General features: G+C 33.1%; 1 protein-coding gene across 5 annotated transcripts in view; it reads left to right on the forward strand.

Annotated features, from left to right (window-relative positions):
• PLOD2 (procollagen-lysine,2-oxoglutarate 5-dioxygenase 2) overlaps nucleotides 1–13,218 on the forward strand; it is a 91,444-nt gene that overhangs the window by 63,383 nt on the left and 14,843 nt on the right. For all 5 annotated transcript variants that reach the window (XM_009201565.2, XM_009201566.2, XM_009201568.2 and 2 more), the window contains 3 exons: nucleotides 6,749–6,850; nucleotides 9,979–10,104; nucleotides 11,764–11,885. In XM_009201565.2, coding sequence (XP_009199829.1) covers nucleotides 6,749–6,850; nucleotides 9,979–10,104; nucleotides 11,764–11,885 — 350 coding nt within the window. The remainder of the gene's footprint in view (nucleotides 1–6,748; nucleotides 6,851–9,978; nucleotides 10,105–11,763; nucleotides 11,886–13,218) is intronic.

Below are 13,218 nucleotides of genomic sequence, written 5' to 3' on the forward strand. Positions count from 1 at the left end.
TTCACATTCATTTTCTCCTCCTTTCTCCCTCTCTGCTCAACAATACTACATTACTTTCAATTTTGCAGAAGTTTCATGTTGCCCACCTGCTGTATCTCTACCTGCTAAGTCCTCCTTATCTTTTAGGTGTCAGTGTAGTCTTTACTTTTCGGGTCCATTGTATGCTTTTGTAATATCTGGAACTACTTCTGTTACAGTACATATCACACACTGGACAGGAATGATATTTGCCTGTTTTCTGGTCTCTCTTACTTATTAGGCCTTTGGTCTAGGAATTACAGAAATCTTACCTGTCTTGTTTACTTTTGTTTCCCCAGGGTCCAGCACATGTGAGGCAAATACTAGGCTTTCAACAAATCTTAATTGAATGTTAGAGTCAATAATCTAATGACCTAGCATTATTCTTGGGAGTAGTAAGGCAGATTATTTTCTGGCAGGGCAAACGCATTATCAGATTACTATTGGTTGGCTGGGCACGGTGGCTCATGCCTGTAATCCCAGCACTTTGAAAGGCTTAGGTGGGTCAGATCACTTGAGGGCAGGAGTTCAAGAGTGGCCTGACCAAGACAGGGTGAAACCCTGTCTCTACTAAAAATACAAAATTAGCCGGAGGTGGTGGCACATGTCTTTAATCCCAGCTACTTGAGAGGGCTGAGACAAGAGAATCGCTGGAACCTGGGAGACAGAGGTTGCAGTGAGCCAAGATCGTGCCATTACACTCCAGCCTGGGCAGCAAGAGCAAAACTCTGTCTCAAAACAAACAAACAAACAAACAAAAACTACTCTTGGTCACTGTAACTTTCCCTAGGCAAATCTGATAAATGAATCCCTTTACTATGTGTGTGTAGTCACTGTTTTAGCTTTCTGTGATACTGTCAGTGCCAGTTAGTCAAGAGTTGGTAGAATCCCACTTTTCCCATAACTACATAGTGTTCTGTTCCTCCTTGGTAATATAATGTTTTAATCAAGTTTAGGCCAGTGCAGTGGTTCATGCCTCGTGTCACAGCCTGGCCAACATGGTGAAACCCTGTCTCTACTAAAAATACAAAAACAAAACAACAACAAAAAAAATTAGGCAGGTGCTTGTAATCTCAGCTACTTGGCAGGCTGAGGCACAAGAATCGCTTAAACCTGGGAGGCAGAGGTTGCAGTCAGCCAAGATCGGGCCACTGCACTCCAGCCTTGGCGACAAAGCAAGACCATGTCTCAAAAATTTAAATGTCTTTGAAGAGTGATTTTGGTCCTGAGAATTTAGTGATTATGGATAAGGCCTTATGTTCAGTGATTTCAACGTGATCACCAATTCCTTCCAAATTTCCAGGATGATGCTGACTGGAGCTTTAAAAAGTAACTAAAGGACATATCACAAGAAAAGGAGCACGAATCCTTAATCATTTAGAAAGACCTAGGTGTACTAAGAAATATTAAGTCTTCCTGGAAACATTTTCAGTTTGCGCTATCACTGTTTCTGGCGTTTCAAGCTATATGATGCTCATATTATGTTTTATCTGATATGATCATATCTAGTTCATTTTATTATTCTATTAGACAATAAAATATGAAGTTTTATTATAAATATTTGGTATAATACAAAAACTCAAGAAAATTTGAATATGTAAACGTTTAACTAACACTAATACTTTATAATATTAGGTTAAAATTAAATAAATTCAAATGAGTTTGTCACATATTCTTCTTATCCAGGCTGATGGGAAAAGAAAGCTGATCACTACAAACATTTTTTAACCTTTATAAAAAGTGGAAGGATTTTTGGTATGATTTTTTGTAAGTTAGTTTTACTTATTATTTTGTTTAGTAATGGATGTTTATAATGACGGGGTTTTGAGCCATAATATTGAACTAAACATTTAAGCAATTTTTTTCATTAAAAATATAAACAATCTATAAGTGGTGAAGTGATTATAGTGTGTTCATAATACTAAACTATGTAAAATGAGCTTGTTTCCTACTTTCTCCAAATTTTATGCCATCAGAAAAAATAATTTTAATAATTTTAAATAATTTATACTGCCCTCCCATATGGTTTTAATTCATAGCTGCTTTCAATTTTTATGTTTCCTCAGTGTATATCTTTGAACATTTATATTTTCATTTGTTTTCATAGTAGTATATAAACAATTTTGTGTTTCTGAATTAACATTTTATTTACAACGTGTTTAGGTACTTTAAATAATTATTTTCATACTTGTCTGTATAAATCTAACATGAATCAATTTTTAGATAGAAACTGGTTTCTAGTTTGAAGCTTTACTTCTTTACTTTTTGTTCTTGAAACCCATTTATTGTTAGTAATGTATAAGATGCACATTTTAATGTTCAACCTTTTAAATATCAAACAATATACATCTTAATTGTTACGAATTTGGTTGCTTTTTAAAATTTTACTTTAAGTTCTTGGATATATGTGCTGAACGTGCAGGTTTGTTGTACATAGGTATACATGTGCTATGGTGGTTTGCTGCACCTGTCAATCTGTCATCTAGGTTTTTAACTTCGCATGCATTACGTATTTGTCCTAATGTTCTCTCTCCCCTTTCCCTCCACCCCGTAACAGGCCCCAGTGTGTCATGTTCCCCTCCCTGTGTCCATGAGTTCTCATTGTTCAGCTCCCACTTATGAGTGAGAACATGCAGTGTTTGGTTTCCTGTTTCTGTGTTAGTTTGGTGAGGATGATGGTTTCCAGCTTCATCTTTGTCCCTGCAAAGGATGTGAACTCATTCTTTTTTTATGGCTACATAGTACTTCATGAAATACGTGGTATTTCATGCCACATTTTCTTTATCCAGTCTATCACTGATGGGCATTTGGGTTGGTTCCAAGTCTTTGCTATTGTAAATAGTGCTGCAATAAACATACATGTGCATATGTCTTTATAGTAGAATGACTTATAATCCTTTGGATATGTACCCAGTAATGAGATTACTGGGTCAAATGGTATTTCTGGTTCTAGATCCTTGAGGAATCACCACAATGTCTTCCACAATGGTTGAACTAATTTACACTGCCACCAACAGTGTAAAAGCGTTCCTATTTCTCTGTATCCTCACCAGCATCTGTTATTTCCAGACTTTAGTGGTTGCCATTCTAACTGGCTTGAGATGGTATCTCACTGTGGTTTTGATTTGCATTTCTCTAATGACCAGTGATGTTGAGCTTTTTTCCATATGTTTGATGGCCACATAAATGTCTTCTTTTGAGAAGTATCTGTTCATATCGTTCGCCCACTTTTTGATGGGGTTGTTTTTTTTCTTGTGAATTTGTTTAAGTTCCTTGTAGATTCTGGATATTGGATGGATAGATTGCAAAAATTTTCTCCCGTTCTGTAGGTTGCCTGTTCACTCTGATGATAGTTTCTTTTGCAGAGCAGAAGTTCTTTAGTTTAATTAGATCCTATTTGTCAATTTTGACTTTTGTTGCTATTGCTGTTGGTGTTTTAGTCATGAAGTCTTTGCCCATGCCTGTGGCCTGAATGGTATTGCCTAGGTTTTCTTCTAGGGTTTTTATAGTTTTAGGTTTGCCTTTAATCCATCTTGAGTTGAATTTTTATAAGGTGTAAGGAAGAGGTCCAGTTTCTGTTTTCTGCATATGGCTAGCCAGTTTTCCCAGCACTATTTATTAAATAGGGAATCCTTTCCCCATTGCTTGTTTTTGTCAGGTTTGTTGAAGATCAGATGGATGTAGATGTATGGTGTCATTTCTGAGGCCTCTGTTCTGTTCCATTGGTCTATATATCTGTTTTGTTACCAGTACCATGCTGTTTTGGTTACTCTAGCCTTGTAGTATAGTTTGAAGTCAGGTAGCATGATGCCTCCAGCTTTGTTCTTTTTGCTTAGGATTGTCTTGGTTATACGGGCTCTTTTTTGGTTCCATATGAAATTTAAATTAGTTTTTTCTAGTTCTGCGAATAAAGTCAATGGTAGCTTGATGGGAGTAGCATTGAATCTATAAATTACTTTGGACAGTTTGGCCATTTTCACGATACTGATTCTTCCTATCCTTGAGCATGGAATGTTCTTCCATTTGTTTGTGTCCTCTTTTATTTCATTGAGCAGTGGTTTGTAATTCTCCTTGAAGAGGTCCTTCGTGCCCCTTATAAGTTGTATTCCTAGGTGTTTTATTTTCTTTGTAGCAGTTGTGAATGGGCTATAATAATATGGCTATTATTAGTTTATAGGAATGCTTGCAATTTTTGCACATTGATTACAAAAGAGAAAGTAAACGAGGGAATAGCCAGTGACCTGATCTGCACGTGAACATAACTCATTTCTGAAACTGATTTGTAATAAAAATAGAGATGTTAATTTTGTGTATAAAAACTGTAGTACTTCGGTCACTGTGACCTTGAATAATTGGATATAATTCTTAAAAGGAAGAAAGAGGAAAGAATTTGGGTGGAAAAATTTCTTTGTCAATGAAAATGACATCATACTTGGAAACATTTTGATATTGTGAAAGAAGAATCAGGAAAATACCACCACCTAGTAGCCCAAGAGTGCCCATAGCAGCCTAACTGCATAAACAGCCTTCTGCGCCGTCTAGAGCTGCCAGCAAAAATGTCTGCAGTTTTCATGAGGAAAACAGATGTGAATGGGAGGTGGTGATAGTGGATAACCTCTGCCTGTGTGGTGAGAGGTCCAAAAGAGGGAAGTTTCTAGTCAAAAGTAATGTTTCTAAAAGATCTTAGTTATCTAGGAAACAAATTGAGATAAAAAGCAGAAGGTAGGAAAGTGACAGGTTTAATTCTGGAAACAAAGTGCTGTCTTTTATGCTCTAACATTTTAAAACTAGTGATCATTTTAATATTCATATAGGGATTCTAGTAGACTGATCAATAATTCATGAAATAAATTTTACATTTTTAATAAGATTTCTGAGGTGGTGGAAATACCATTCTTTATACATAATGGAGATTTTAGATATAGCCAAATATTTGGGAAATTTTTTCTGTCTTTAAAAAAAAACTTTTTCTCAGGATATTTTAAACAAAACTATGCTTTTCACCCTTGCATATTCTTCATCTTTTTAAAAAATAATGCTAAACAGGAATACATTTCCACATAGATATTTTTCCTTCAAAACGGTGATATTTTGTAGAACACAAATGATTAATGTTTGCCTTTGTAGAACGCAAATGATTAATGTTTGCCTTTGTCATTTGACAACAGTAAAATATTTATTTTTGTTTTTATTATCAAGACACATTAAAATGACCACATCGACTCTTGAAATGTCATTAATATCATGACTACATATTTCCTGCCTTGTAATTTGTTTCCTGAATTATCCTGTAGTCCAGAAGAAATTTTTAAATGGCTTACTTGTCCATGTCTTCTAATTTTGCTGTAGAGATTCAATGTAGCTATATCTGTACAATGCAAAGTTTTTCCCATTTTAAAGTTCTTGTTTCAGCAGTATTTGTTTCAGTGTTTCAGTACAATAAGAATATTTGAACAGGATCCCAAATATTTGAGAGGAACCTGGCAAAATGGTACCCAACTACTTCATGTATTCCTCACCTTAACATCTCCTTTAGGACTTTAAGAAGCTAGAAAACTATAGTTGACATTTTTGTCCATTTTTTTGATCCCCATGTTTAACATGGACTTTCTTTCTTTTGATTTCATTTTACCTTTCCAATAAAAAACTATTGACCATATAATCATAATAGGGATTTTAGGTACTTCTTTTTAATAGCATGAGGCAAAATTATAGTTTGTGGAAAGAAAATTTGAAAAACCTATTAATATAAATGCTCAAATCACTACTGAGTATTAAAATTGCGATGTAGTAATTTCACTTATTATTTACTCAGCAGGATTTTCCCTAACGTGTTCAAATTCTAGGGATATTAAAGATTTTGTTTGAGGGTTCAGAGCAAATCTAAGTGTGTCTACCTCCATCACCTATCCTTCCTCCCTGACACCATCCCTCCCCAAAACACACAGAAGAGCACAGATTTTTTTAACAGTTAAAATGAATGCCAATAGCTGTTTAAGGACTGATACTTCACAAAGGGAATCCTCAGACAGATTTGAAAGAAGATGGGTAGAGAAATAATATTGTACTTTAGCTTACTTTCAATAGAATTTGGCAGGTGACTGTTATTAGGGGTTGCCCTGGATCTATTTTGATCTGCAAGCTGTCTTTTCCTGAATCAGTACCCCTGAATCACTGCCCAGAAGCTTAGCTTATAGCAGCATAGTTTCCTGGAAGAGCTTAGTATCTTTTGGTTAACAAAGCTTACTTAGTATTTATTTTGTGTGGCGTTGTGCTAGTTAGAGGTCACATTTACTACTGCCCCATTTACTGTAGGTGTCTGTGCTCAGCTTTAAACAGGTTTATCTTATTACTAAATTACTATTCATGTGACTCTTATTTGTATTTGTATTTTTCCTAATAAGTCTTACTAGCCTATTTAAAACACCGTTTCATTGTTTGCTTTTTCTTTTTGATCATCCTTTCCAGTATTATATCTTACATAATATGAAATAAAATGACCTTTATGATTTAGAAGACTTTTTTGGCATTTCTAGACATACTTTTTCCTGCTTTACAATTCATATTCTGGAGAAAACTATTCAGTGTGCACTACAGATGATATATTAGTAGAATTACTAAAGGAATATGCCTACTGCAGAAAACATGCTTTTAAATTAGATGATTATAGAATGAAACCACATTGATGAAAGGCCTGCTTTCATTAATAACCTTTTCCTTCATTTACAAGATTCTCCTGAATTATTTTGGAAACTATGTACCCAATTCATGGACACAGGATAATGGCTGCACTCTTTGTGAATTTGATACGATCGACTTGTCTGCAGTAGATGTAAGTGGAATTGATTACGTGTGAAATGCAGTAATAGAAAGTACTTTGTCATGAAATACGGTGATTTGTAGGAAAAAAGGCAAATTATTTTATAGTTTTGATTTTATGATAGATAACAGGTACCTAGTTTTAAAACATGGTGATTCAGCCAATTGATAGATTTGTGTTTCGGAACTGGTTTTGAAAGAAAAACCAGCTAATAATTGAACCCAAGGAAAGAGTCCTATGGTTAATATTTAATAGCTTACTACGATTGGGTGCTCTTATGTTCAGTCTGTTAGCTTAGGCAAAGCATTGAGAAAAAAATCATTACAAGGCTTCAGTATTTTTATTGACTAATTTTATCTGTGCTGGATTTTCAAAATTGATATGTAAAAATTAATATTACCTGATTATATAACACACTAGTGTTCTAACTACTTTACGTATAATAACTCATTTAAACTTCACAAAACTCCTAAAGTAAGTAGTACAATTGACTCAGTTTTACAGATGAGAAAACTGAGGTGCATAAATGTAAGTAACATGTTTAAGAGCACACAGTTTTAAGTGTTGGAGTTGGGATTTGAATATAGGGAGTCTGGCTCCAGACTATGTTCTTGACACTGTGCATTTTTACCTGTGTGATGTGTATATTCTAGGCATGGTGTTACTTGTATGTATTTCATAGACAGATATAGTTATATTTTATCATTCATGTTTTGAGGGTGAACAAAGAGTTGCAAATATTTATTATTAGTCTATAAAACATTTTTATGTATCTTTGTTCTAACATCAGCCAGAGCTGATGTCTTACAGTAACATTTTTCTTCCAAAAAATTGCTCTCATAACTTGGAAGATTATATGTACGAAGCATTGATTCTAGGGAGTTATTTTGTCATTAAGACTGATTTTTTTCCTTCATTCACCATAGTTTCATTGAGTACCTATAGCAGCCAGAAACGTAGAAGCTATATAGGCAAAAATAAAGCTCTTAGGAATATAGTACTACTAACTCTGGAACCCATGCAAATGCAAAATACTTTTACTGTAATATGTTCAAGCTCCTGAATTAAATAGTTTCTATTCTTACCATTGTCTGAAAGGAGTATAAAGAGTAACTCGTGTACATGTAGGAACTTATGAATAGAGCCCTATTTTACTTGAAAGTAAGGTTTTTGGCCAGTCTCTCAAATAGCAAACTGTTTCCTATCTGGAAAGAATGCCAGAATATTTCTGAATGAAGCTGCATCATGAAGATATTTAAAAATTTATCCTGATCTTTTTTGCTGAAAGTAGTGTTGTCTTCTGGAGGGCAAGTTAATACTTTTTGTCTATTTTATATAAACTTTCTAGTGCAAAGATAGAAAAATATTTATATTAACATTTTTTCTTTTTGCATGTTAGGAGTATGTGATTTAATACTTAAGCTATTTTGTCTTACAGCTTGTTAAAATGTGCTAGAAAAGAAAACTATTCATTCCATTATGCACAATAAAATTATGTGCTACATACAGCTATTTTTCAATAGGGATATAAAAATTAAAATTGTGTAGGTAGTTAAATCCCAAGCCTATCGTAATGTTAGATGTGGGCCATAGGCAAGTTTCTTTATATGTAAAGTCGTAGTGACTTTCTCAGAGTGTTGGTAGGAATGTTAAATGAAATTTTATACACATATATATAATGAATATATATAACAAATATGTAAATAATACTTTATTTGTATAAATTTAATATACATATACGTAGTGGTCAGCCTTCAATAAATGTTAACTGTTATATTGTTGATATTATATAAACATGAACTTAGGTTGATAATGGTGATGTAGTGGATTGAAACCCAGCACTTTACCCTCAAATATGTGTGTTCTGGGTTACTTAAATTTCTCTAAATCTCATTTTCCTCATGTGCAAATTTGGGAAAAGACCTCTAAGGCTTTTATGAAAATCAAATGAAATGCATCATCTCATTTGATAAAGGACAGTGTTGACCTACTTTTTAAATTATTTTTCCTATTAATTTGAGAACTACTAGAGAGTAGATATTTTGTGTTCTTTGTATTTGTTTATTCATTTAATAAATATTTGGGCAAGTGAATGAATAAATAAAGAAGTATGATAGTGTACAAGGTGTACTTTTATGCAAGCATATGTTATTAGACAGATAATGGAGGAATGTGTGAGGTACTGTGTATGAAAAAATGGAATAAGGTTGCTAATTCAGCACTTAACGTATAAGGTATTTAAAAAAATTTGTAGTTCTTTTGTTCAGACTTTAAGACATGGCTTTGGTAAGACATTGTAAACAAGTCTTCCATAGATTTCTGGTCATGACACTGTTATGTGGGCATTTACTTGTGTTTCTGTCTTCCCCATCTACTTGAAAGTCTTTCAAGCCAGGAACTTTGATTCCTTTTGCTAAATATTGCCCATGATGTGGATTGGAATGTATAATGGCTATTTCAGAATTGTTTGTGCAATTAATGAAGGATAAACTCCACACCAAAACATATCTAAAGAGAACTTAAGAAAATATATTAAAACATATACATTAAGATAAGATATATTAATATTAGTGAAAGAAGATAGCTCTCCTTATACATAATATAATAATGAAAGGAACTAAAAGGATAAAGTCTCAGGTCTCCCACGATTGCTTTTTTTGTGCTCTAAATTAAGCCCTGAACTTTAAGCCATGGAAACAAAAAAGAGAAACACAATTAGTATTTTGTTTCTTAGATGAAGCTTTCAAAATAGCTTTCAGATGTGAAGAAGTTTCGGCAAGGGCTATTTTAAAGGAAGCATTGACTAGTAGTGTAAGCAGTACCATGAATTACATTCATGTAATAAATATGATAATTTCATCTTTAAACCTAACTCATAACCAAGATGGGATTCAGAAATATGATAATTTCATTTTTAAACCTAACTCATAACCAAGATGGGATTTAGTAAAATCACTTTGATGAGAGGGCCACAAAAATTTGTTTCAAGTGTTAGAGAACTGCCATGGGGCAATTCAAATTTAGCAGATTATGTTGAATTGGTATTCTAGTATTTTTTGTGTCATGGTGATTAAGATTTGAATAAAATTTAAAATAAAACCATACTAATGATAATTTTTTATGTTTGGTGTAAAACAAAGGTCCATCCAAACGTAACAATAGGTGTTTTTATTGAGCAACCAACACCTTTTCTACCTCGGTTTCTGGACATATTGTTGACACTGGATTACCCAAAAGAAGCACTTAAACTTTTTATTCATAACAAAGTAAGTATTTGAGAAAAGAATGTTTTATGTTAAAACTATTTCTGGTCTTTTTTGGAACTATTTGTTATTTATGTCTAATAAAATTCATTGGGTTAAGTTCAGTGGAGGATTTTTGGCGTAATTATAGCCCTGCCTTTTTAGGACCTAAGGATTTTAGAGTCTAGAGACTAGCACCACAATATTGATAGGAGCCACATGAAACTGCCAGTTTCTGTAGATCAAAAATGACTGAATATTAGCCATCATCATATAGCTTAAATTAACATACAGTGAAGGAGATTCAAAGGGTGTTAAATCCCTTTGCCTTTGGGTTAGTTATGGTACTTTCTTCTATAGAATTGGTCATTAAATTGTTTGCAATTTAAAACAATAACATATCATCAAAACTTGAAACAATTTCCAGATAGAGTATTGTTTTGATGAATCACACAAGGGCATGCCATTCCCCAAAAGATTTTGATACTGTCATTTTCTTCAAAAATATTCAGAGCCTCCTACATACCTCCCACATATTTCTAAACTTGAAGATATTTTTCCTCAATATTTTTTCAGTTATTTTTCATCTGCTAAAATGGTTAGTATTTAACATTGTCTAGAAAAACTCAATAGCTGTGAATTGTGCGATTTTCTCTATTCTGTCCTAATACTGTTTGTTTACCATTGTTCCTTTTTCCTAATGTAAATGTCAGCTAACCATTCACATTGTCCAGGGAATATTTTAACTGCAGGAAGCTAGCTTAAATGGATTTAAAATGGGGAAAAATTGAGCATTTGCTTTGTAAAATATGTTGTAATATATATACTTTCACTAAAGTATTTTGGTTTTATGTATTATCTTTTATTTATATTTTCCCTGCTTTCATAGGGCCTTAAAATCCTTGATGGCAGAAGTTTTTTCTTATCTTCAGTTATTTAGTATTAACTCTATGTTGCTTTTGTGTGATAAGTTATTTTAAAAATCTGCAAACAACAACAGCTTTTCAGAAAACAGAGACTTGACAAAAATCTCTGAAATACTCTAATGACGGAGACAGATACTCTTATGTGAATTTTAGCACAGTTGAATCACACTAAAATTGGTAACTTTTATGTTGATGGTTTTCCCATAGAATTTTGTTAAATTTTTCCTTTTTTTGGTAAATAAACAACTTTATTGTATATGACCATTTATTTTGCTCTCTGGTTTCAAAGAGTATTTTGTAAAATGTGATTATTTAAATTTATAACTTAGATTGATGACTATTATGCTTGGAAGACATAGTTTTCTAGACATTTTACAACATATATCTAAGATTTCTAGGCTACAGGCCATATATTTCTTCTCCAATTGGAAACATTTTATATTACTCAGGATTTAAGTATTTATGCAAACACCTATTAAAGATTTAAGTATTTATACAAAGACTTGTCTAGCAGTAGATGTTGACAGATTTTTGAAGCATCTTTAAGAATATTGATATATATGTATTTAAGATTATTCATGTGACATTTAAGTGATATCTAAATATACCATGTTTAGTGTGGTTATTATTTTATATGTAATTGAATATCTGAATTGTAGAATTCACGACTTTGAATGTGAAGCACTCTCTACATATGAATACTTCAGTCATCTTATTGTCTTATTCTCTAATTTTTGATTTTTAAAATATGTTACAGGAAGTTTATCATGAAAAGGACATCAAGGTATTTTTTGATAAAGCTAAGCATGAAATCAAAACTATAAAAATAGTAGGACCAGAAGAAAATCTAAGTCAAGCAGAAGCCAGAAACATGGGAATGTATGTTTTAATAAATTAAAATTAAATTATTCTACTAAGGAAACTTTAAGAAAAAATAAACTTTTAAATTAAAATTGTTATGCTAAATTTGGGTGTCTCAAACTATTTGTGTGTGCAGCAGCCAACTTAGACTGCGTTTATATTTGTACGTATTTATACATAAAGGGCTGTAGAAGTTACTTATGTTTTTCTTTTAATGGCTACGAGCCAATATGTTTAATCAAATGATGACTCAAAGTAAGATCAAGATTTTTTAAACTGCAGATAAATGAATAGTATGACTTTCATAGCAGTGACTTAAAGTTACATGTACGCTCTGAAGGTTGTGTGTAGTAAAAGTGTGTTTTTAGACTGTGGGGGAAACAGGTGCTTTTACTCTCCAGTTGCTCACTGATCTAGATAATACTGTAATCCCAAGAAGGGGTATTGTAGGCCTTTTGTTTAGCCCTGTTAATACTTCATTCTACTAATAAAACTCTAGTAGTAGTAAAAACAATCGTGTATTCAATGAATGTTAATTGAATATGCCAGGAAGTGTGTTAAGAGCAGCTGATAAAAAGGTGAAGACATAATCCATTCTCATCAGGAATTAGTCTTATCTACTACAAACCCTCATGCCTGTGCTGCAGAAGCTGAGGTCCCAGAGGGTTGGATTCTGACTAGGTTGGGGGTGTAGGGATAGACAGAAAAGAGGCCTCTGAAAAACCAAACTGATGTTATTACTAATGATTCCATAATTTATTCATTGGAGAATCCTCTGGGTCCACATTCAGAACATATTTTCTTTAATTTTTTTTCATGATTGTACCAAGTGTTCCTGTCTGGTATTTTGTTTGACAGTTGCTTGGAACAAATGTGGTGTGGAGACACACACTGACAACAGCAAAAAGTGCTGACTGGGACTGACAGGGAGGGGAGCTCAGAGGTAGGAAGTTGATAACCCAAATGTCATCTGGTATCTTCAGTTGTTCATTCCTTGATATTCCTGATGATAATGTTACAAACTGTACCAGGGAAAGCAAAAATAGTCACTGCCCTTGGTGAGAAGGCAGGGGAATAACTATCTTAGAAAACTTGATGCAAATCAAGTTCTTAAAATATTAATACCTGAAAAATCATATACTTATATCTCCAACATTCTTTTAAAACTGAGTTGTGGGATATACAAGTTGCATTTGTGTGCATGTGTATGTATGTGTGCAAAAACATTTTGATTTGTGGATGTTTTATGCCTTAAAATATTTACTGGCTTGAAAATATATTTTAACTGGCCTAAAATTTTAGAGGTGATCTCCTTATGAATATCTGTGTTAAATTGAACATTTTGAAATTT

Source organism: Papio anubis, chromosome 2 (genome assembly GCF_008728515.1).
Source record: "Papio anubis isolate 15944 chromosome 2, Panubis1.0, whole genome shotgun sequence".
Lineage (NCBI taxonomy): Eukaryota > Metazoa > Chordata > Mammalia > Primates > Cercopithecidae > Papio > Papio anubis.